Here is a 25,112-nt window from a genome sequence, read left to right as displayed (position 1 = left end):
CATAGCCCGGGGGCCAGGGATAGATGGTAGGGCCCGTGAGCCAACCACCCACCAGGACCAACACCTTACTTTTTTCTTACTTTTTCCTTACTTTTCCAATTTATGAGGATAGTTTTCTTTGTGATACATAATGCAGTGAAGACCATTCAAACAATTTTTTTTCCAGAGGGCTTTCCTCAAAGTTACCCATCAAGCAAACTGATGGGGAAGGTGAAATTTTACAACTCAGGCACTTTGATAAGTCCTTACATATCTGTGCCCAGAACCTCTGGACAGGTGTGCATAACGATAATGCATGAATACAATTATCAGGATGATTGCCTATGCAGTGTGGACAGATATTAGATTGTGCAAAACCCATCTTGAATAATCTTTGTTCTGTGTAGTGTACTCTGTAAAGGATTTTGTAATGTATTAGTTGTAAGTTGGAGTTTCTAGTCAATTTGAAAGTTCTTACACCTATCTGAGCCCAGAAGTTTTGTTCAAAGCTGACTGATAAATCCTCTTCCCATTTCAAAATAGGAAGAGATATTGAATCATCTGTTTTAGTCAGTGTCCTGTATGATTTAGACAGTAGTTTGGGTGGGGGTGGGAGGTGGGGGTAAATCTAGAAACTAATATATTAGTTGGGATTTGTAAAGCACCTTTAATATGCTTAAATTTATTTCTAATTATAGATTTAATTTGTTCATATTCTAAGAATTTATTTTTATTAATGCCATATTGCATATTTAATTTGGCAAAAGTGATAAACTCGGCTAGGTTTGTTGGTTAAGATTCTCAGTTATCCAAAAAAAAAAAGTTAAAAAATTAAACAACTGGACTTCTATTCTGAAGCAGAAGACGTTTCACTTCCCATCCAAGAAGCTTTCTAAATTCAAAATGTGTGGAGTAGTGAGGGGTTCCAAGCTTTATAGACTTGTTGACGAGGCCTCATTATAGCTTAGATTAACATGTAGATTTACCTGGAACTGATCGCCCCTACAATGGAGAGTTGTCAGGTGCATCCTTTGCCTTGCTCACAGGAGAAGTGTTGTGGTCACATGTATGCAGGTGTGAAATGGGGTGAAACTTGGCAGAAATCAAAGCTATTTCTGTGTTGTAAGTTTTTGAAAGTTGAAACCTGAGCCCTCCTTCTCTGTTTAAAGTATTTTTTTCTCGCTATGTAAATGGCCTCCTTCACCCCTCTCTCAAACCATATGTCTTCTCTATCCAAAATGTGAAAATTTTGGTCCTCAAAAGAGTGTTCTTTATCCTTAAGTTGCAGTTGTTGCTTGCTCAACAACTATAACAAAGAGAAAGTGCAGCAGTTTTTCTCAACTTAAACTAAGCATCACATTTTTAGTATGTTTTAAGGCAAAATTAGGTTTGTCAAGCCTGCAGGCCTCATTAATCCAGCTGTTAAGAGTCTTTTAAGATCTGATGTATTTATCAGCTAAGGAAACTTAATATAGAAACACAGATATTTTTCAAATGTAACAACTGGATGCTGTGAAATTGATGTAGAAGTATCTACAGAGTTGTGTCCAATAGAAGCAAACATTTTAAAGTTGCCTAAAACCGACTACCTTTGTTGTAGGATGTATTTATTTTTTATAACAAGCTCCGAGTGACGTCACAAATTTTACAACAAGAAAGGCAACTATGATAGATCATAACTTCACAGAATTTCAGTGAAAAAAAATCCAAACTGTCTAACCAAACCAAAGACAAATAAATGAGGGACAGCCTTGTGAAAGGAGGTAGAGTGGGCTATACCTCTGCACTTCCCAGTAGGGTTGGGAATTGATAAGATTTTCACAATTCCGATTCCCTTATCGATTCTATGAAACGATTCGATTCCTTATCAATTCTCTTATCGATTCGAATTTGGGGAAATGTTTTTAACCTCTTAAACAAAGATAGACATGGTATTAAGCATTTCAATTTAAAGTAATACTAATTTAACATTTTAGAGACATAAAAAGACAACAAATAAACATTGAAGTACGGTTTATAGGTTGGGTTCTGCTATGTTATAAGATGAGTATAAAAGTCATCTTTAGAACCAATCTCTGCTCAAACTGGTGATCTGCACCACCTAATCTACTTTCCAAAGTCACATAAAATTAGTGGGCTTCGCAACGGTGAGCATTCTATCGAAGTGTGTCATATCACTCCGCCTTTCTGGTCGGTAAACAACTGTCCCCGCAAATTTTACATTATAAAAAAGAAAAACCTACCGAAAAGTCTCGCTCTCGTCATCTTGAAGACATTCTTCTTCGAAATGTTGGCTACAGACGACATTTTTTCTCTCTGGCCAGAAGCACGATGGCAAGTTGGTAATCCAACAAAAGAGCCCGTGGTGGATCATGAATTGGAAAGGTGAAATAACTAATGTTTTTCACTTTTACCCGATGTATTGGAACATCCAACTTCAATGGGCATTGTTGCTTCAACAATAGCTCTTACGAATTTCAATAGTGAAGTTCTCTCGAAATCCGAATTAATTGTTGTTGTAGAGCGCAGTGCCTTACATCACAGGATGTGATGTCGGGCAGCCATTATTGCCCATATTTGGGCAATAATGGCCGCCCCCATACACAGTGATCGAGACAACAATTTATGCTTTTATTTTCTTATGGATTAACGCTAAATTCATTAAATTACCATGAATGTATTAGTTTTACGTATAGCTAATGATCCACTGATTTTTTGTTGTTGACCGGACTTCTCCTTTAAAATGAAGCCAAACTTTCGATCGCTTTACCCGACGGGGCACCATTTTTTTTGTTTTGCTTTTCTAGACTTACGTGTGGTCACATCGTACTTGCTTACTGAATGCCGTGTGCGTAACCTGCGTAAAAAACGTGACATAAGTCGTGCTGCCCAGAGCCCTCGGCTCTAGTGCTGCCTGGAATCGATAAGACAATCGTTAAGCGAGCTGCCAAACTGTGCCATGGAACTGGAACACACGGAACCGGTTATGAACAGGAATCGGTTTTCGATTCCCATCCCTACTTCCCAGGCCATGTAACACCTCTAATTGTCAAACAGATAGCATGCATGTGGTACAATTGTACAATAAGACAGAAAAGAGAGGAGGTCAATTTTAAAGAAGATGTTTGAGCAAACCTATCGAACTCCAGTTCAACAGTAAAAGTCCCTTACAAGTCATTACTGACCCTGGAGACTAAAACATATTAAAAACATGGTAAATGGAACTGATAAGGGACTCTATTGATTTAGTAATTGCTGATTCTATTTTAATGATTAATTTTAATAATATGATTATCAAATGCACTTGGTCAAGCTAATTTAACTAAGTCATCGCCAGTCATTCAGTGTATACTGATAAAATTATTTTTTTTTAATTTTACAACAGTACATTTCATCGTATCTTTGGAGTCTCCCCTAAAGGATTGCTCCTTAGAAATCACTTTGTTTTTTGTCTCCACCCAACAATGAGATACATTTTTCACCCCCGCTTTTTGCATGATTATCTCTCTTTGATCAACATAATTTACCATCTTGCTGTCTGAGGATGCAAAAGAGAAGAAACAACGGTTGCGCTGGATTGTAAATCAGCTTTTGTTTTTCAGTCTGCTGAGCAGGTTTTGCAGTTTTATTTTGGTAATCGCAAGTCTACAGCATGTATTGACACCATTCTTATCCCCATGTTTGGAAATAATGCAGAGGGAAGATGTTAATTATTTATCAACGCAGATTCTCTGAAGTGAAGTCAAGCAAAATAAAGTGGGAGTAAGAAGCGAGGGAGAAAGAGGAGCAGGGGGTGGTTGAGGGGATTTCTACACCCTGAGGGGAGCTGTGGTGATTCATCTTATTGCTGATCTGATCTAAACTCCTTTTATTTATGCTAGAGAAGGAAACCATCACAAGATAGGATCAACCCAAAGCCCTCTCACTTCATTATGAATCCATTTTTATCATTTTCTGTCGCTGTTCTGCCCTTTACCTTCAATCTGCTGCTCTTCTTCCTGGGTTCAACAGTTCGCTAATTTTAAACTTGCCCTACAGAAAGTAACAGTGATGTTGTATGCCAGCCACACAAAAACGCTGAAAAAAGTACAAGCACTCAACTTATGTAAGATATGAGTGTTCCTACTTCCTAGTGTGTTTGCTGTGCTCTGTAATCCACCCCTTGGCTTTAAATGTAGTATTCAGACTTCAGGGTATGAGTATTTCCTTTTTACTCACTCACATATTTCTTGGTTTGTGGTTGGGGGATTTAACAGACAAAAGAAAAAAACAAAATGACATTTTATTCAAACTGGCCGGAAGTCTAAGCAGGAAATCCAAAGCTAAGACTTAGACTTAGACAACTTTATTTGTCATTTTGTATGCACAGAGTGCATACAGAACGAAATTTCATTTGCATACAGTTTGAAATTTACAGTGAATTGCAGTAGATTACAGGATAAAGTAAATTACAGGATAAAGTTACAGGGTAAAGTGCAGCAGTGTTTTAACAGTGCAACAATTGAAATGTAAACAATGCAGGAAAAAGAGACAGTGTGCAATCCCAGTGTACAGGTCAGTTTTTCTTAAAAACCATTTGTATGTGCAGAAATGATTTGTGCAAGAATGCATTAAATAGACTGAGAGTTCGGCAGCATTTGTAATGCTGGATAAAGATGCAATGATGCAAATGTACAAATATGCGAATGTGGTACAGAGTCCAGTTATAGCTTCAGCAGTTCAACAGTCTGATGGCGATAGGGAAAAAGCTTTTACAGAACCTGGTGGACCTGCGGCGGATGCTGCGGAACCTCTTCCCAGAGGGCAGCAGGGAGAACAGTCCATGGTGGGGGTGTGAGGGGTCCCTGATGATGTTATGGGCTCGGGCCAGCAAGCGCTGGGATGAAATGTCCTTAATGGAGGGAAGAGGAGCCCCTATGATCTCTTCTGCTGTCCTTACCACTCTCTGCACATTCTTCCAGTCGGAGGCACTGCAGCCTCCACAACACACAGAGAGACAGCTGGTCACAATGCTCTCTATGGTGCTTCTGTAGAAGGTCGTGAGGATGGGCGGGGGCAGGTGGGCTCTCCTCATCCTCCGCAGGAAGTACAGTTAATTCTGTGTCCTCTTCACCAGTGACGTGGTGTTCACAGACCAGCTGAGGTTGTCCGTGATGTGCACCCCCAGGAACTTGGTGCTGCTGACCACCTCCACAGCTGAGCTGTTGATGAGCAGTGGAGCGTGGCAAGACCGGTTCTTCCAACAGATGATCTCCTTCATCTTCTCCATGTTCAGGATCAGGCTGTTGTCTGTGCACCAGCCCACCAGCTGCTCCACCTCCTCTCTGCAGTCCTGGTCGTTGTCGTCTCTGATCAGACCCACCAGTTGTGTCATCTGCAAACTTCACGATGTGATTGGTGGCGAACCTGGGGACGCAGTCATGAATCATCAGAGTGAACAGCAGGGGGCTCAGGACGCAGCCCTGAGGGGAGCCCGTGCTGAGGGTGATGACATCAGAGGTGTTCTGTCCAACCCGGACTGACTGAGGTCTGTTGGTGAGGAAGTCTAGCAGCCAGTTGTAAAGGGGTGTGCTGAAGCCCAGATGTTCCAGTTTTCCCACCAGGTGCTGTGGGATGATGGTGCTGAACTGAAGTCCAGGAACAGCATCCGCACATGCGTGTTCTTCTCCTCCAGGTGTGTCAGGCTCAGGTGAAGAGCAGAGGAGATGGCATCCTCAATGGAGCGGTTCCGTCGGTAGGCAAACTGGAACGGGTCCAGTGTTGGGGGGAGACTGGAGACGATGTGTTGTTTCACCAGCCTTTCAAAGCACTTCATCATGATGGGAGTCAGTGCAACAGGCCGGTGGTTGTTGAAACAGGTGACTTGTGGTTTCATTGGCACCGGAATGATGGAGGCAGACTTGAAGCATGCTGGCACTGTGGCTTTGTCCAGCAAGGTGTTAAAAATGTCTGTGAGGACACCAGCCAGCTGACCTGCACACTCCTTGAGCACCCGCCCAGGTATGTTGTCGGGACCTGGGGCCTTCCGCGGGTTGACTCTCCTTAGAGTCTTCCACACGTCGGCTGTGTCAAGGCAGAGGACCTCCTCTTCCGGATGGGGAACAGCCATCACAGCTGGAGTGCTGTTTAGTGCCTCAAACCTCCCAAAGAAGTTATTTAGTCCATTGAGGAAGTCCAAATCAACTTCACCCACTGGGGTTGAGGGTGTGTTGTATTCAGTGATCGCCCGTATGCCTTTCCACATACTCCTGGTGTCGCTGGCGTCATGGAAAAGCTCCTGGATTTTCTGACTGTGGTTCATGGTTCTGACATGGTTCAAGTTGGCTCTCGATTACCTCAGTGCCTCCTTGTCACCAGACTTGAAGGCTGAGTTCCGAGCTTTTAGTGCTTGATGAACCTCCAAAGTAATCCAGGTTCGTTGGTTGGCTCGGGTGATGATGGTCTTAGTGGTGCGATGTCCTCAATGCATTTGTTGATGTAGGCTGACACAGTCATGGAGTACTCATCAATGTTTATCTTGTCGTCATAAGTTGCTGCAGCCTTGAATGTGAGAGTGTGCTGTTGTGGGTTTTTATGGCTTGTACAAAGAGCCCACACACAAAAAAAAACAAGTCACTTTCACATTCCTGATATTCTGGTAGCTTTTAACTAAGGCCCAACACCAACAAACAAGTTTTGACATGAAAAAGTCAGAATTCCAGGAGATGACTCCTTTAAAAATGTTCCCTCCCCCTCCCTCATACATCTCTTGCTTGTTGTTTGAGACTGGATTATTGTCATTTTTTATTATCAAAAGGTCCATTAAAAATAGACTTAAAGCCTTCAGCAGATCAAAAACCATGCGGCAAGTTCCTATGAAAACTAAAGGAGAAAATTTTTTCTCTTATTATAGCTTCCCTTCCCTCCATTAAATCCAGAAAGAAAATCTAATTTCTCTGTAAAAAAAAAAAAAAAAGGTATTAACAATCAAGCGCCATCATACATTAGAGATCTGATTGTTCTATATGTTCCTAACAGAGCACTTCACTCTCTGCGGGTTTATTGGTTCCTAGAGTTTCTAAAAGTAGAATGGGAGACAGATCTTTTAGTTATCAGGCTACTCTCCTGTGGGACCAACTTGGAGTTGGTCCCACAGGAGAGTCCAAGAGGATGACTCCATGTCTACTTTCAAGACTAACCAGAAAACCTTCTTGTTTTGATAATGTACATATTTAGACTTGGTTACATTACTTTTAGATATCTCTATAGTTATGCTGCTATTAGCTTAGGCTGGTGGTGGACATAATGACCACTTTTTCTTATTCTGCTACTTCTCTCACTACAATCCATTCATGCAATATATCCAGTTATTGCTGCAATGACAAATTTGCTCACAGGGCATCAGTTGAGTCATGCTGCCAATAAATTCATGTTCTCCTTCTAGAGATGATACGCTTGACCCTGTCTTTCAGTGTTTAACTCTGCCTCTCTCCTAAACATAAATATTAGCTGAGCCTTTACTATGACTAACTGGATTTGCACTCTTGTATCCTATAAACTTGAAAACTGGCTCAAAGAGTATATGTTGAGGTGTTTTTCTCTCCTAGATGAAGCCACTAAAGGAGCTACTCTGCCATTAACTTTTTTACTTTTTGTTTACATAAAACATACTGCTGGATTTTTGCTTCCATGTTTATTCTTCTCAAACCCCCAGTTGTGGGAGATGGCCATATCACACTGAACCGGGTTATATTTGAGGTTTCTTCCTAATAAAGGGAAGTTGATCCCTCTATTGTCGCTACATTCATGTTCAGTCTGAGGGATTCAGACTGAACAATTCAATAAAATCTACCATCAAATATTGCAATTCGGAAGAGGTACATCTTAAGAATAAACTGAACTTGAATGCACCGTTGTTCTGATCAAGTTAGAAAATATGTAACTGACTTTAGATTTGTATGTATGTAGGATAGAAATAGCTATATATGTCTCTGCATATTGTTTTAGCACATGTAGTCCAAGACAAATTTCCGCTATGGGGACAATAATATATAACCTATGTTCTATAACCCGGTGGATTTGCTTTTTTGCAATGTACATTAAGATGGCATTTGTTGTGAATCAGCACTATATAAATAAACTGAACTGAATTACAGCATGTGTGTCTTTTTGCAGGAAGTGCAGGGACTCCGGTGACCTTTAACGAGAATGGTGATGCTCCTGGACGCTACGACATCTTCCAGTATCAGATCAACAACATGTCCACAGCAGAGTACAAAGTTATTGGACACTGGACCAATCATCTGCATCTTAATGTAAGGAGCTGTGACTATGTGTGTAAAGTAAGACTTCAAAGGAGCTTACCAAGTTGTTTCTGACATCAAGAGGCATCACACAGTCTACATTAATAATTAACAATTTTCTATGTCATCAACCTAGAAACAAAATCAAATCACATCAAACTATAAAACAGTAAAGTCAAAAGTATTAAAGAGCGTATAGTTAAAATTATAAAGCAGTTATAACTGTCATATTATTGTGTATCTGCCTCATATGTTTATGGCATGTGAAGATAGGTAACTTTAAGAAAATACATTTTCAGCAAAATCAGCTGTTATTTTACCAAGACCTGAGTGCACAAATGCACCGATTCCAAAGCTTTTTTCGTCTTCAGTTAACGTTAGCTGGAAGCTAGGATTGCTCTCTATCCGCAGACACTATTATTTCTGCTGATCTATCCTGATACAGAATCTATAAGCTACTCCAGTGTCCTGGTGAGCATGTACTCCCACAGTGGAGTGGTGTACAGCAGTGGTTAAGCTATTGCGTAATGCGTTCATGTTAATACCCGCTCTCCTGCAACAAGTTCAAAGCTTTCTTTACCAATGTCGGTTAATGCCAGCTGGAAACTAAGAATGCTCTCTATCCGCGGACACAATTATTTATGCTGGTTTCTTCTGATACAGAATCCGAAACAAGTCCAGCATCCTGGTAAAATGTTCCCACAGTGGAGTGCTGTACAGCAGCACTTAGGTTATTGCGCGATGTCTTAATGTTAACACTCCTCTGCTGCGAGTCCAAAGCTTTCTTCATCTTCGGCTAACGGCAGCTGGAAACGATGAATGTTTGCCAAAATTATGCAGTCACTTTGTCAGCTTGGTCCACTTCAGCACTCCTGATACAGGATATGAACGGGTCCCGCGTCCGTGTCCTGATCAACATTTATCCACAATGGAGCACTGATCAAGCTGCAGTTCCGCTCTTGGAAATCCGTTCTACTCAGTCGATCTTCTTCACAAGTCACAGAAAAGCCTGCATGGAGCCACACAAAGCCGGTATACCAATGAGCCGCATATTTTGCAATGAAATGAAAAAAACTATTTTCTTTGAAATGTAAGGTTTTTTTTCAGTTTGTGCTCTGCCGACTTGTCCCTACTTTTGCCGTGGCGTGTCACATTTTTAAGTTCAGGGTGGCTGTCTTTTGAAATATAATTGAAATATAATTTTATTTGTAATATAGAACTTGCTTTCACACTGAACAGTGTACATCTTTTAGGCTTTTGTGATGAAAATCTTTAAAGTTAATTCTGAAAGTCCTAATTACTGAATCTGTGGAGCTCTGTTTAGACGTACTTTTGCAGATTTATCTTACTATGTATAAAGACACGTCTAAACATCTGACATCACATTGTAAGGCCTGTACGTGAGGAACCCGATATACAGCCAAGCACAGGATGCCGTTTAAGATGTTCATTTAAAACAGGATGAATGGTAACAGGTGAGACAGGCGGGTCAGCGTGGCTGAAGTCATCAAAGTCAGGTTAGACCAGAAGAAAGTGGCAGAGGTGTGCAGATGATCCAGTGATGCTGGCAGATGCAGACTGACTAGATGACACAGGCAAACAGTGACTTGACCATACGATGCAGGCGAGGTGTGAAGACAGAACCAGACATGACCAATAGTATCTGACTAAACTTGATGTTGAAGGTGGAAATAGGCTTGACTAGAAGCTGCCGAAATTTCCCATCATGAGCAGAGAACGACACAGAATTCCCAGGAGGAACCTTAACCAGGCGGTGCACACAAGCACTTGTTAAACTAGCGAGGGCAGGCTGAGAACAGGTCCAAGGGAACAAACAGGCAAAATGATGAGAAGACACCGGGGAACAAACACATGCAGGCGGTGAGGCAAGATCAGACGTTCTGGCAGGGAATGGATGAGGAAGGCAGGTATATACAGACAAAGCAACAGGTGGAATAACTTGAGGGTAACTAGTGGCAGCAGGTGGATCTGAATATGCTGCTGAGTGGTGGCTGGGAAGTGACTGAGCAGAGTGGATGGTGACTAGGAAGGGTGGAAGATGGAAGGAAAAGTCTAAAAAAAAACTGAATCATGACACACATTCATATGACTGTGACTCTGGACTAAAACAGCAACTGGTACACTTATAATAAAAGTATGAAATGTAAATAATCTTTGCACTGTTGGTTTGAGCTCCCTGGGAAGTTCGGATCAATGGTGAACCTCATTTTGCTGTAATGCCGCCTAAGACTGGAGTGTGTTATTCTGCAGAGTATCTGCCGATTTTACCTCTAGGGCGCAAGGTTCAGCCTTTTTTTCCCTCAACAAAGGGAGTGTTCTGTTTCTATGATTGTCTGCTTCTTCAAACGGTGCATGTAACTGTGTCTGTGTGAAACACACAGTCTGTGTGAAACACACAGCTGCAGCCACTTTTCACACCACTGAATCTGCATATCTTAGAGTCCAAAAAAGTGTCTCAACAAATGTCTACTATACAGAAATTGTAGATGGTATTTGAAAAATAGTTGAATAGTTGAACTATGGATGCCTGGTGTCCCTGGTCCTTGATCTTGATAATAGAGATTTACATAGCTCTACTTCATTGAATAAAAAATATATGATGATCGAAAAATTGTTTACAACTCCAAAATGCCGTTAAAAATATATGACACAGGGATTCAGAATTCTTAGCTTTTATGTGATTGGGCCAGGTTTGACAGAAAACTGTGCAAGTTATTTTGTAGGCTCAAGAGCAAATCAGATTGCTCTTGAGCCTACAAAATAACCTACAAAATAACTAAGAACGGTTATGATACAGTGGAATTTGTGGTCATGTGGGCATGGTAAAACAAATATGTTTCCTTAAAGAAAAAAATGGATTCCTACACTTTTTCTCACAGTTTGTGGTGCAGCATAAAAAATAAATTAAAAAAAATGTAGCATGTATCATCCTGCAATCTTAACTTCTGAAAAGAACATTGATTTCTCCAACAACGAAAACTAAAACCTGTTTCAAAGTGAATAGATGATGAAGCAAAGAAATTTGATGATTGCTTTGTGAACTAAAACTATTCATTCCTGAGGGATTTTTGGACTAGTTTTTGAAGATTATGCTGCCATGGTCATTTGAAGCGCCAATGAAAATAAATGCACACATCTAGAGTCTGGGGTACACATTTTATATCTTGTGATAGTGCACCCTGCAGTTTGGGTTGCATTAATGTTGAGGGAATATTAATAAATAAAGAGTCCAATTTAAAGATGGAGAATAACAGGTGCTTTCATTCATTGCTATGGTGGTCCCCAATTCCAGTGATCCAACAAATAATCTTACTCTGACAAGTTTTGAAGCAGTCTCCTTTCTAACTTTATGTCCCAGATATGAACAAGAACGTCTTCAGAAGTTAAACCCTGCTTGAATCCGAATGATAATTCAAGCTTTGTTTTTTTTAATTATCTCATTCTCTAAAAAGGAAGAAAAGGGTTTGAAAGAATAATTGTTCTCTTTGATGTTTGGTATGTTAATGTGTCTCAAACCCAAGCCGCAAACACTCCGCTGGCTAGTGAGTGCTCTGAATGTAAAGAGATAAGATCGAGGCGAGACAGTGATGGACACAGAATCAGGAAGATTTGCTCACAAATGAAAGAGTTTGGTTCTAATTCATTTGCAGATTTTTCATTTATTTATGGTAACCCAAGGATTACAGAATGTACTTAAAATGGATTGAGGCTGTCAGTCAATGCACATATTCTGTCAAGCTAAGTGTGCTGCCCTGAAGGACACTCAATGGGCATATTTGGCAGTCAGCTAAACTCCCCTTTCTGCATCAAGACTGTATTAAACTGAATTAGTGCTGTCATAAATTATTATTTTATTAATCGAGTATTCTATCAATTATTCTGACGATTAATCAAACAATAAATGTCCTCATTCTACTTAAGCCAGTAATAGTAATTCATGATTTTTTTTGTACTAAAAAAATATTCAATTCTCTTTAAGAAAACATTTTATTGCTTAAAATGCAATAAGATTCAAACATCACTTTCTGTTTTAAGTTTGAGACATGAAAAACTCTTTCTCTAAAGTGTAAAAACAGATGAGAAATAAAACATTTCACATTAAATTGAGGCATATCAGTAGAAAATGCCATTTATGTGAAGTTAGTTTTACTTTCAGTGTCAAGATGGAAGTATGAAAAATTACTTTTAAAAAATAAAAAATGCTAACTTAAACTGAGACATATTAATAAACAATGCATTTTATATGTTTTGACTTCAATTTCAGTTTCTTAGGTGCAACAATATCTACTTGGGGTTGTTGTTGCAAACACCATCAATATACATTCCTAAATGTCTCTCAAAACACTATGTAAGTGTTTTAGTGTTCATGTTCTTGCTTCAAAAGTCTTTGAAGGAGTCTGTGGTTGCAATGGAGGAAAGTAAACATGTCAATGTGCTTGTAACAGAGGCTTGCCCCGTGCTTCGATGCAATGTTTCCTGCTGCGGAAAACAGACATTCTGATGCTGTAAATATAGCCGGGATACAAATAAAGAACTTTGCAAACTTTGACAGTGTTGAATAGCGTGCTGCATTTGCTTTCCACCATAGCAATGGATTCTCCCTCCTGGACAGAGCATACTCTCCAAAGTACATCAGAACCTCATTCTAGAAAGTTTGGTTCAAATGCTTCTCGTCATTCTCTTCATCACTTGTGCTGGAGTATGAAGAACAGAGTTGATTGGTGATAAATGAGGTTATGCTCCTTGCATGTTTTTCTGGCATTTTATTAGGGGCCTCATTTGCACCAGCATTTGTTCATCTTATTTCCTTTTTCACATCAAGTGCCATCATCTGTATCATGCTTTGAATTTTAAAGGCTTCATCAGGGGGCAGGAACATAAGTTACTTAAACCTGGGATCTAAAGTAGCTGTAAGTAGAGCAGTGTTTAGTGACTGAGACTGACACATAAATAATTTCTCCCATTTTGCACCTGTCCAGTCACATCAGTTTGATACAACTGGACAGGTGCAATCTAAAAAGCTTGAGTCTGTATGGACTCAATAAGGTTTTACACAAGCTGTTGAAATGCCGAAAGGGTAACATATTCTTGCCCACAGTCAGAAACACTATTGTTTCTTCAAATGGTTCAAGAGACTTGCTTAACTCCTCAACAATGTTCTATTCCTCAAGTTTAAGGTCAAGGTAGTGTTTTCCTATTGGTGTTAATGCCGGGTCAGATAATGTAGCAGTTATTGGCCATCCTTGCTCCAGCAGCCTGGACAACATGTGGAAAGTACTGTTCCAACGAGTACTTACGTCTTGCACAAGCATCTGGGATGTTGTGCCCATTTGCTGCTATTTTTCCTTTAGTTTTTGCATGCCAGCTCAGTTTTTATGAAATGTTCAAGAAGGCTTCTTGCAGCTGCCACATACTTGGAGATAGCTATGTTTCTCTTCAGAACATTCTGCACTACCATGTTCAGGGTGTGCCCTGCACACTGCACTGATGCACACTTGTGCTTTTCTTCCAAAATCTTCACTGCTGCTACAACATTTGAACCATTATCATGGACAACAGCTCTGACTTTCTCTGGTGGAATTTCAAACTGTGCAATATTATCCTCAAGCCCATCTGCAATATTTGCAGCCGTGTGGCTTTCTTCAAGAGACATTGTTGTCAGACTGTGGGAATCCATTTTCTAATCCTCCCCAAGAAAGTGGCATGTCACCCCAAGATATTCTTCTGTGGCAACACTTGTCCAGATGTCTGTTGTGAGAGCAATGCTTTTAGTCTCTTAGGTGTTTTTTTTTTAACTTGCCTTTGATTTCCTTGTACGTTTCCTCCATAATTTTCATAAAGTGGTTTCTTGAAGGAAGCACATACTTTGGCCTAAAAGTGGAAATCATCTTTTGGAACTTTTCACCTTCCACCATGGACAGCTGCCGCATGTCTGTGATGATCATATTTAAAATGCAGTTGGTGAACTCAGCTGCTTCCGCAGTTGAATATGGTGGAGCTCTCTTTACGAAACAAATGACTCCTAGATTTATTGCAAAGGAGTAAAATGGATTTATTTGTTTTTTTAATTGTTTGGCCTTAAATGATCTCAAATTTAAAGGGTATAACACTGTCTAATGCACATTTTATACATTTTGTAAAGGGTTTTTCTCCCTGCTGATAACCCTAATGCAGTGTGATTAAATAAGTTAAATATTGCAATTTAAGCACTAATTGCTTGAGTTAATATTAACTGTAAGCATTGTAGAATCACAGCAGAATCTAAACACTGTATGCACGTGAATTTCTCCACTATAACATCAATAAAGTCTATCTTATCTTATACTGTTTTTACAAACTTCAAAACTGAATGTGAGGAATTTTAAGAATCGAGGTTCTAGAATCATTCGAATAGTGCCAGCCCTAAACTGAACAGCTTTTCTCCACAGGTTTAATGTAAAAAAGGGGTAAAATTGCAAAAAATAAACACAGTCCCTTACATTATGCACATAAGATTAAAACAGACAAATGTAACGATTGAGCTCATGTGAGACACAGTTGAGTCGAGCACAGTGGCTAATAATTAATAATTAGAGATTAATTAATAATCTCAAAATATTCACTAGCGACACAACATCCCTGAAGTCAGGGATTTCATTTTGTACTCGATGATGTCAATAGGAAGATTGTTGTCCCACCGCAGGAAGCACACAAATTTCCTGTCATCTTTGTTCACGTAAAACATTTGGTTGATGTCTACTGGGATGTCATGGCTTCTTTTTTGAAACATAAAAACACACTAAGTGGTGAGCTGATGAGGTCTGGTCCTGTCAACAAAATGTCATTAAGCATTACACCATCAAAGCAGGCACTCCTGTCAGCCCTAAGCTGTTTTGGCTTTTTAGGATGGTAAACTACACATAATGGAACGTACAACATTTTATTCCTTTACTTTGATTCGAGGTGCAGTCTAAGCATCACCATTCTGAAAGATTTTTTCAATGAATGTAGAATTTTTTTTCCCCCTCATCTCAGGTTTACTGTTGAGGCTGTGAGCCAGACTTCAACTGATTTGGGGCTTGTAGTCTATTATTTGAGAGTTTTTGGCAGGGTTATTTGAAAGATAATGAGGCGGTCCCATTTTTGTTTGCGTCTTTCACAAACCCCTCTTCTATTATCTTCATGAAGGCAGTGTATTAAATTGAGAGGGAAACCTCATGATCAAGACTGGTTTGTCTTAAAATATTGCAAGCTTAGGTGATCAGCTACACAGATAAATGCATGGCTATATTGTGTTCTGAAGTTGCAAGAGATCAAAATTAGCTTTATATGTCAAGGATGTGTACACATAAGAAGAATTTGACTCTGGATTGCACAATGCTCACTTTATGATTGCTTATATAATAAAACAATGACACAATAGTGCAGTACTAAAATTAAACAGCCTGCAGTAAAGAAAACATATATTAACACACTATAAACAAGCGGACAATTGAGACATTGTTGTTATTATTATATACATGTCAGAGGTGAAAGTGATGTACTGGCAGAGGCAGTGCTATCCATCTTGGCACCCTAGGCAAAATTGCGATGTACAGCTTTAACCTCATTGTGCCATGCTGAGGTTGTCATAGCATCACCAGAGGCGACTGATGTAGAGGGGACAGGACCAGTTGTTGCTGGAGTCTGAGGTATAGGTATCTGCTATTGTTTTAAAGATGCAGGTCTTATTTTTCAGAAGTACGTCTAAAAAGAAATGCATGTATATACATATTAGTAATAATAATAAGTTATGTAAAGCTTACCCTGTATCACGAAGAGCAAGAGTAAACTGGGCTAAATTGTAACAACTCCATTTGCATAAAATTTTTAAAATGTATGCATTTTCCTTGACTGTTATATGTAGGGCTGGGCAATATTCTATTGATATTGTGATTTAAGACTAGATGTCTTAGATGTTAATTGTGATAATATTGTGATATTGCATACATCAGATTACAATGAAGTGGTGTCATTTTGTGAACTTAGAAGACCGTTCTAGCAGTTTCATCATTATTTTTTACCTTAGCCACTATTATATCAAAATTACTAGTAAATATTTAGCAAAAAACATGTTCAAAAATCAACATTAGAATTGGATAATGCCTGTATTTTTGATTATTATTTTGATCATACAAAACCTAGCATTGTATTTGCAGAGTAGTTGGTGTTAGCATGACATAATGCTCAGGCTATCTACACCCGAGTACTTTCTAACTTCCTCTAAGGTGCAAGTCACTGCAAGGTGCTGCTGTTATTTATTTAATTAGTGATATCCATCCATCCATCCATCTTCTTCCACTTATCCGGGGTCAGGTCGCGGGGGTAGCAGATTCAGTAGGGATGCCCAGCCACTTGGGCCAGCTACTCTGGTGTTCCCAGGCCAGCTGAGAAACATAGTCCATCCAGTATGTCCTGGGTGTCCCTCTGGGTCTCCTCCCGGTGGGACGTGCCAGGAACACCTCACCAGGGAGGCGTCCAGGAGGCATCCTAACCAGATGCCCGAGCCACCTCAACTGGCTCCTCTCAACGTGGAGGAGAAGCGGCTCTACTCTGAGTCCTCCCCGGATGAATGAGCTCCTCCCCCTATCTCTGAGGGAGAGCCCAGACACACTAGGGAGAAAACTAATTTCGGCCGCTTGTATCCGGGATCTCGTTCTTTCGGTCATGACCCAAAGCTCGTGACCATAGATGAGTGTAGGAACGTAGATCAACCGGTAAATCGGCAGCTTTGCCTTTTGGCTGAGCTATCTCTTCACCACAACGAATCGGTACATCCACCTGTCGATCTCCCGCTCCATCTTCCCCTCATTCGTGAACAAGACCCCAAGATACTTAAACTCCTCCACTAGGGGCAGCACATCCTCCCCAACCCGGAGAAGGCTCTTTACTCTTTTCCGGCTCAAGACCATGGTCTCGGATTTGGAGGCACTAATCCTCATCCCGGCCGCTTCACACTCGGCTGTGAACCACTCCAGTGAGAGCTGTAGATCACGCCTTGATGAAGCCAATAGAACCATGTCATCTGTGAATAGCAGAGACGCAATCCTAAGGCCTCCAAAACGGATTCCCTCAACACCTTGGCTGCGCCTAGAAATTCTGTCCATAAAAGTTATGAACAGAATCGGTGACAAAGGGCAACCTTGGCGGAGTCCAACTCTCCCTGGAAACAAGTCCGACTTACTGCCAGCAATGTGGACCAGGCTCTGACACTGGTCATACAGAGAACAGCCCTTGTAAAAGGGCCCGGTACTGCATACTCCCGGAGTACCCCCCACAGGACCCCCCGAGGGACACGGTCGAATGCCTTCTCCAGATCCACAAAGCACATATAGACTGGTTGGGCAAACTCCCATGCCCCCTGCAGGATCCTGCTGAGAGTGTAGAGCTGATTATTAATAAACACGCCTATCCCTTGTGGGTCGCAAGGGGTGCTGGTCCCTGTTGCCCGTCTATCGCAGGGCAACACAGAGACAGACAGGACAAACAACCATCCTCGCACACACTCACATCTAAGGAGCCAATTAACCTAACAGTCATGTTTTTGGACTGTCAACTTTTTATTCGAGGACTTAGGCCTTGTGCATCATCTGAATAATACATTTGTGTTTTAACACATAGACAGACAAACATTCTAACAGCTTTTTTATTTAAAAATAAAACTTCTCTCCGGCAGTATCTGATCTCTATTCGCAGCGTCCGCCAGAGAAGCTCACGCTGTTGTGGGTCAATATTCTCTCTGTGAAAAAAACACTAACCTATCAGGACCTGCCTCTAGAAAAAACCCTCTTCAAAGACCCCATCCATCTACCCTATAAATAGAGTGAAACAAGGCTCCCTATACACTGATTCTTTACTCATTCTTCTACTCAAGAAAAGACCGACTTTAAATTCTTCAGGATGATTGGAGCAAACAGACACGTCATGATGCCTGCATACTGGTATACAGGGTCAGGTTATACAGGTGCCAAAAACTAGAATTTGTGTCCTTACCACCCTCCTTCACCAGTCTTCTACTTGCAGTCCTCCTCTACCTCCTCATCGCGAGCACCATCTTCGAGTGAGTATAACAGTCCCGGCACCCAAGCTGCAGAAATTGTTGAGAATGGGTCAGCAGAGGCAGAAGTGGAGAATGGCAATGGTGGAGAGAAAGGTTCAACGCTAGAGGTCGTTGGGGAGGCCCCTGAGAGCCCACTACCCACATACAAAGCATCGCAGGATGCATCATGTGTCAACTCCATACGCACAACTCATTCCCTCTATCCAGAGTCTGTTGACCATGCACAACAAACAGGCTGAGGCTGATCAAGACAATAACAGAGACGCTCTTGTATGAACTAAGTTCTCCAGACAGAATTCTTGCATCGATTCAAGAGATGCACAAAAAGACAAGGGAAGTATATTGTCTGAGACAAGTCAACTCAATTTCTTAGAACTATTGTTAAACATTGTAAACTATCAAATTCATTTGTTCTCAACAAGACTGGGTCATTATTTAAGCAGCTTCTGTATAGTCCATCCCAGTCTTTTATTCTGTCAAGTCATCCTGAATTAAAAAAAAAAGAAATAGATATCTATTAATTGACTGGCTCTATCAGAATAGGGTATTAGGAGACTCCAAATAGCACAACGTATTTCATTAGAAATAGAGGTTTTACTCCTCAAAAATCTTTCTTTTTCTCCTTGCTCCACCAAAATTATTCTGTATGTGTCTGTGTCACTGCTGTGGCACTACTGGCTCCTTTTTTCTCACCCTAAAATCTCCTTGGTGGCGGGTGATGGTAGACCTTCCCATCTCTGGACAGGGAACAGGCTGTCACGGAACAGGATGTACTAGTTGTTTGCTTCTGCACACCTTCAGGTCGCTTCAACCACTACAATTATAGGAGGTTTTCGCTCAACGTACTGGAGTATCTCATATCCTGTCCATAATTTTAGTGACCTATCTCTGTCCCTGTGCTTTATGTCTCTCATCCCACTCAGATTTCAGTGCATGAGGTGTTGTCTCATCACCTCTTAACACATTTATTGTCTCTAGAGTTCAGGAATTGATATTTTTCAACTTATTAGCGTTTAGCAAATAACCTAGCATTATAACAATCACTTTCAGAGAAAATCCTGATTTAAACAAATTGCTTCGGCTACCAATGCATAGATAACAAAGGAGCATTGTGTTCTATTGTCTTACCTTCTAAACTTATTTCAATTCTCACATTATAGTTTAGATTTTCTTTCTCTTTATAGCTAGATCTCCTGTATTATTTAAGATAATATCCTTCAATAGAGTTAAAAAACAGGATTTGTTTGGCTCTGTGAGTACATCTCCTTCTAATTAAGTAGCTTTCTAAGTCAAATTTAAAATCCAAAACAGGGATTCAACCAGTCAAAAACCACATAGTAGGGGACAGCTAAATACTTTTTTTAAAAAAAGAACCATGAACACTAAGGTAAACCTAAATGAAAGAAAGTGAAAAACAACCACTACCACCACCACAGCCCCTACAGACTTCACGAGTCACCTGGCTGCACCTCTGTTTAATGAAACCTTATAAAAAATTGCTGCACGCTAATTCCCATGATTTAATATTATTTAAAGAGCATCTTATTACTAAATAGGTCATTTTTAGGGTAACCGTTTTATATTTAGACAGCAGAGAGTGATTAATATGAACACACCATACTTTTCAGATTTCTGAAAAAAAACAAACATATATGCATCTTCTAATTTCTATTTCCGTTTTTTCAGAATAAGAACATATTGAAATTACTAGTCACATTGTGGCAGAAAGTTAAATTACATGACTCCGGTTTTAAAGGTACACACTTTCTGTGTTCACCTCTTTATCTTCTAATTTTCTTGATACTCTGTGAGCTCTAGTATAAAGATCATAAACATTCAGGTATTAGTGTCAAAGAAACCTGTTTGAAACAAGTACCATGTACCATGTGAGCACGTGTCTACAAATCCTTTATTTTATAAGTAAAAAAGATATATCTCCACGAATTAACTACAACAATGTATCACAGACTAGACCAAAAAAATAAATAATATATTATCCCTTTCCTAGTTTACTAAACACCTACTGTATGAAATGTTTTATAGTTAAATAAGACCAACAAGTAGATCTTTTGGTTCCTTTTCATCACTGACTGACTATTACTATGGCTATTTTTTTTAACTTCTTATCCATTACATTTTCAAATATTGAACTATTTTGCTCAGGATGCCAGAATTTGTATAATCGGGTACATACTCTAATTTCTTAAGTGTGGCATCAAAGGAAGATAAAAACACAGCAGTTTTAAAAAAACTTAACTGAAACATGTTTTCAAGGGATTAGCTAAATTGTGAGACAGTGTTTCTGAATTTACTTTAGGCTTATCTTATGTGTCTTCAAACCCTGAGACTAGTCCTTGTCTTTGTTTTGTATAGCGATGGTAAACACTAAAAAGACTAATTTAAAAGTGCTGGTAAACAAACATAGTCTACATTTTTCTCACACCAGGGTAATTAGAGGAGTCACCTGACCCAGGAAGTCAGCTTCTGCTCTGTAGCACAATAAATATCATCTTGATGGTAGAAATGCAAAATCTCAAACTTGCACAGTAGTTGAACACGGCAGAGGTGTGGCTTGGTCCCGGGTCAGCTTTCTCCTCTACAGCTTGGAAAGACCACCACTGATTTGATTTTGATGTTAGTTTCATAGAAAACAGCTTGGTGTACCCTGCAGATGTTTGTGAGTCAATGTTTCTAAATTCAATAACAATTGTTTCTCTACTTTTTTTAATTCAACAATGCTATTTTTTTCATAACTGCTGTATAATTAAACTATTATTAAGCAAAAGAGGGTTTTTTACTAATAGCAATTTATTGTAACATGGTTGTTTCATATCTATTTAAATTTTCTTAAAAACTATAAACTTTTGTTGTTTAAAACAGTAAAGAATGTAATGTTTTATACGAGTTTATGTACTACAACACAGAAAGGCAAACAATCTCTTTTGAGTTTTTCAGAAACATCTCCATACTCACAGTGCTCCTTGAGTAAACAAAAGAAAAAAACTCAAAACATTATTTGAAAGATTGTCTTTGATATTTTTTAAGGATAAAGTAATGAATCGGGATAAATCTTTGCATCACATATCAGTTTAAACTAATAATAAAATGAGGGTTAGCTCTTCTGCCTGGCTGTCTGCTTTGAAACTGGGTGTTTAAAAAAGAGAGAAACAGAAGCGGAGAGGCGAAGACAAGCCGTTAATCCTGCATGCAGCAGGCCTCTCAGCGGAGGGAGCTTTCAGGGCTTTCCTCATTATGAGCTGAGCTCCATTCAGTGGGCACCTCAGCGAAAGCAGACAGCTGCTCCCTCCAGCTCTTTTCAGTCACGGAGTTAAAATTTAAAGCTTTATGAGATTTTTGCTTCAGCCATGGCAGGAGCGAGGGCAACATGTTAGTCGCTTAAAAGATTTTTAACCACAGTGAAATTATTTTTATGTTTAATTTCATGCTGACTCCCAGGCTGCGGGCTGCTGTGTCAGCAGACAGCCGCTGCCTTCTACCCCATGAGGTGGATGGATGAACACTTCAGAGACAGAAGTGTCCATTCAGTGTGTGTAAAATGAGAGAATGTCTCAGTAAATCTACAAACCTGATACAGTACATCTGCATATAGAAAGTTAAAGTGTAATTTTTATTTATTTTTTCTTCTTCACCCATGGTTCATGGTTTGTAAATTGTAAAATTATATTGCAAGTTCACTCATTCTGTTCATGGTGGTCCTTAATATTGATGTCGTCACTCTTCAGTTTTTCTAGACTTCCTTGGAGAAAACCTTCTCATATCTTCTCGCCCCTCAGCCAATCACTAAAAAGCCGTGCATTCCCGTCAAAACTCCTCTCGAGTCAGTTCAGTTTGGCCCTACTCTGGCCCTGAGAAAAAGCTGCTCCTGAATGTCATGATATTTTTCTAGGATGAACCCGGACACAGCACGCACACACAGAGCTAGTTCTTAGGAGTGAGTTTATTGAATGGTGTGGAAGATGGATCATGATGAACCCAGAGTCTTTCAACAGACGGAGGTGCAGGGTGCAGAAGCTGGCCGGCAGGAGGCGTGTAGAGAGACTAACCGGGAGGAACTCTGGAGCCGAAGACTAGCGACCAGGACGGAGCATCTGAGCCGTGGACTTGAGAGCAGAACATCTGAGCTGTGGACTTGAGAGCAGAACATCTGAGCCGTGGACTGGAGACCAGAACATCTGAGCCGTGGACTTGAGACCAGAACATCAGAGCCGAGGACTTAAGACCAGAACATCAGAGCCGAGGACTTGAGACCAGAACATCAGAGCCGAGGACTTGAGACCAGAACATCTGAGCCGTGGACTTGAGAGCAGAACATCTGAGCCGTGGACTTGAGAGCAGAACATCTGAGCCGTGGACTTGAGAGCAGAACATCTGAGCCGTGGACTTGAGAGCAGAACATCTGAGCCGTGGACTTGAGAGCAGAACATCTGAGCCGAGGACTTGAGACCGGAACAGCTCACCAGGAGTTGAGAACAGGAGTGGGAACAGAGCTGAGCTGGATCTAGGCAGAGACTGGAACAAAAACAAAGCTGACGGAAAGTCTTCAGGCTGACTGTAACAAAAAACAAAGTTGAAGGAAGTCTTCTGGCTGACTGTAACAAAAACTGAGCTGACAAGGATTCTGGCAGAGACGGAGCGGGAGTGAACACTATGGACCGGTGACAAGAACAGAATGAGGTGAGTCTTATAAAGAGGTGAACACAGGTGGCAACAGATCAGGGGTAATTGCAGCCTGACAGGTGACGGGAATAAAGACTAATTAGTGTCCAGAGGAGTGACTAAAGCTGAGCGAGGGAGAGCTAAGTGAACTACAAAATAACAAAGAAACCAGACAAAACTTAAACCATGACACTGAAACTCTCGCAAGTGGACAGAGCCAAGCAGTGCGAGGCCAATATGAGCCGGTGGAACTGGACTATTGTCAGTGGCAGGCTGATGTGTATGTGTTGTTCCAATTTGAACCGCTAGGTGTAATTATTACTTATTGCTCCTATAACTCCATAGTGCATTTAAGGCAAGTAGTACTCTAGTAGATCTATATTAGAAAACGTCCAAGATAAGTAAATTCATATTTCTTAGTGTCATCACGCCCTCATAATTTTCCTTTTGTAAATTGTTTTTGTCAATGATTTAATCTGAACAATATCTGGTCACTTCTATATTGACCCACAATGTCATGAAATAAAAAATAAAAAAAATCAGAAACTGTCAACACAATCTCAATCTGAAACTTTGTGGAAGCAAAATATAAAACCAGGGAGGGCTCTTTCACAGTACAGGCAACTTTTACATTGTTTGTTTCTTTAATCTTGTTCCTCAGTAGCTGTTTAACTGTTGGCCTCCTGAAATCTCACTGTCCAGGGCTTACAAGGTAAAAGTAACAAAATTAAACTGAACATTGAATGGGATGTGTTCATTACCTTCTCATGTTAAAAAAATATATTTTCTTAGTAAACACGATTTGAAAATTTGTCAAAATGGTTTCAAAAATTAGGTGCTCTGAAGACTAGAGACTTACTGGACATGGTGAACATCATCAGTCTTCTGATCTAATTCAAACCTGACCTTTTATTACCTTTTTTGGTTGCTTCATTAGAAAAGTCTGAAAATGTAACCATATACTTTATTAGCTATTAATTCCAACAGTGCAGATGTTTTCTAAAAACAGCTTGATTTTATTGTGCATATGTGACTGAAGTTTGGGTCAGATCATATACATAAATAAAAAAATACAAATTATTTAAAACAGTTGAGCTACAAACTTAAAAAAAAATTGTTTCAGTAAAACAGTTTAACTAGAACAGTCGAAGGCAATCCTAAACAAATGTGTTTTTAATCTTGATTTAAAAGCTCTGGCTTTCAGCACTTTTACAGTTTTCTGGGAGTTTTTTCCAGATAAGTGGAGCATAGGAACTAAATGCAGCTTTGCCATGTTTGGTTCTGGTTCTGAGTATGCAGAGTAGGGTGGAGCCAGGTGACCTGAGTGGTCCGGATGGTTGATATACTGATAACAAGTCTGTGATGTATTTAGGTGCTAAGCCATTCAGGGAGAGTATAATTAGTATTTTAAAGTCTATTCTGTGACATACAGGGCGCCAGTGTAAGCACGCCCGCCGACGGGGGGGGCTGCTTCCCAACGTCTCCGCGTCTGCTGTAGTAAGCACGCGCGCTGTCTGTGTCACAGACAGATTGTTCCTTTAAGCCAAGCCAATAATGACCCTGACGACTCCTCGTTACAGATGAGTGGACCAGTTTCGGTCCAATCTGCTGGCTTAATGGCTTTAACGACCGCCCATTACTGAGGGGTGGTCCTGTTTCTGTTGAATTTGCATGTTATCTAAGCCATTACAAGGCCTTTGTTTGCCAATTGTATAAAGCTTGTTACTCCACATTACTCCAGACTTTTTGAATTGAGAAAGCTTCCTGGAGAGGAAGCGAAATGTCTTCAACTACGGAAAACAAGTCCAGTTGCTTTGTTTTTTACCTTTTATTTTGGAATGACCCTGACCTGGATGACTGAGAATCTTCACCAGCACATCTGTGTCACAGCACTCTGCTGCTTCCCCTCCCGTCTGGTACATGGCTCAGCGGCGCCAGCAAATTGCCCACTCAGCTCTCTCTCAAAAACATGAAGAGGGAAAGTAGCGCCTGTCGTGATGCAGCCTGAAGGCTGCATTCTGAACATTTCTTGCTCCTTCCCCAGTGCAGCCCTGATTGGGAACACCTGTCAGGCT

General features: G+C 40.3%; 1 protein-coding gene across 1 annotated transcript in view; it reads left to right on the top strand.

The window, feature by feature from the left end:
- The window catches only part of grm8b (glutamate receptor, metabotropic 8b), a 305,872-nt gene that overhangs the window by 228,411 nt on the left and 52,349 nt on the right, over positions 1-25,112 (top strand). The window contains exon 8 of the mRNA XM_012874946.3: positions 8,134-8,273. Coding sequence (XP_012730400.2) covers positions 8,134-8,273 — 140 coding nt within the window. The remainder of the gene's footprint in view (positions 1-8,133; positions 8,274-25,112) is intronic.

Source organism: Fundulus heteroclitus, chromosome 2 (assembly GCF_011125445.2).
Source record: "Fundulus heteroclitus isolate FHET01 chromosome 2, MU-UCD_Fhet_4.1, whole genome shotgun sequence".
Classification (NCBI taxonomy): Eukaryota; Metazoa; Chordata; class Actinopteri; order Cyprinodontiformes; family Fundulidae; genus Fundulus; species Fundulus heteroclitus.
Note: the sequence above shows the minus strand (reverse complement) of the source record. Positions and strands in the feature narration are given on the sequence as shown.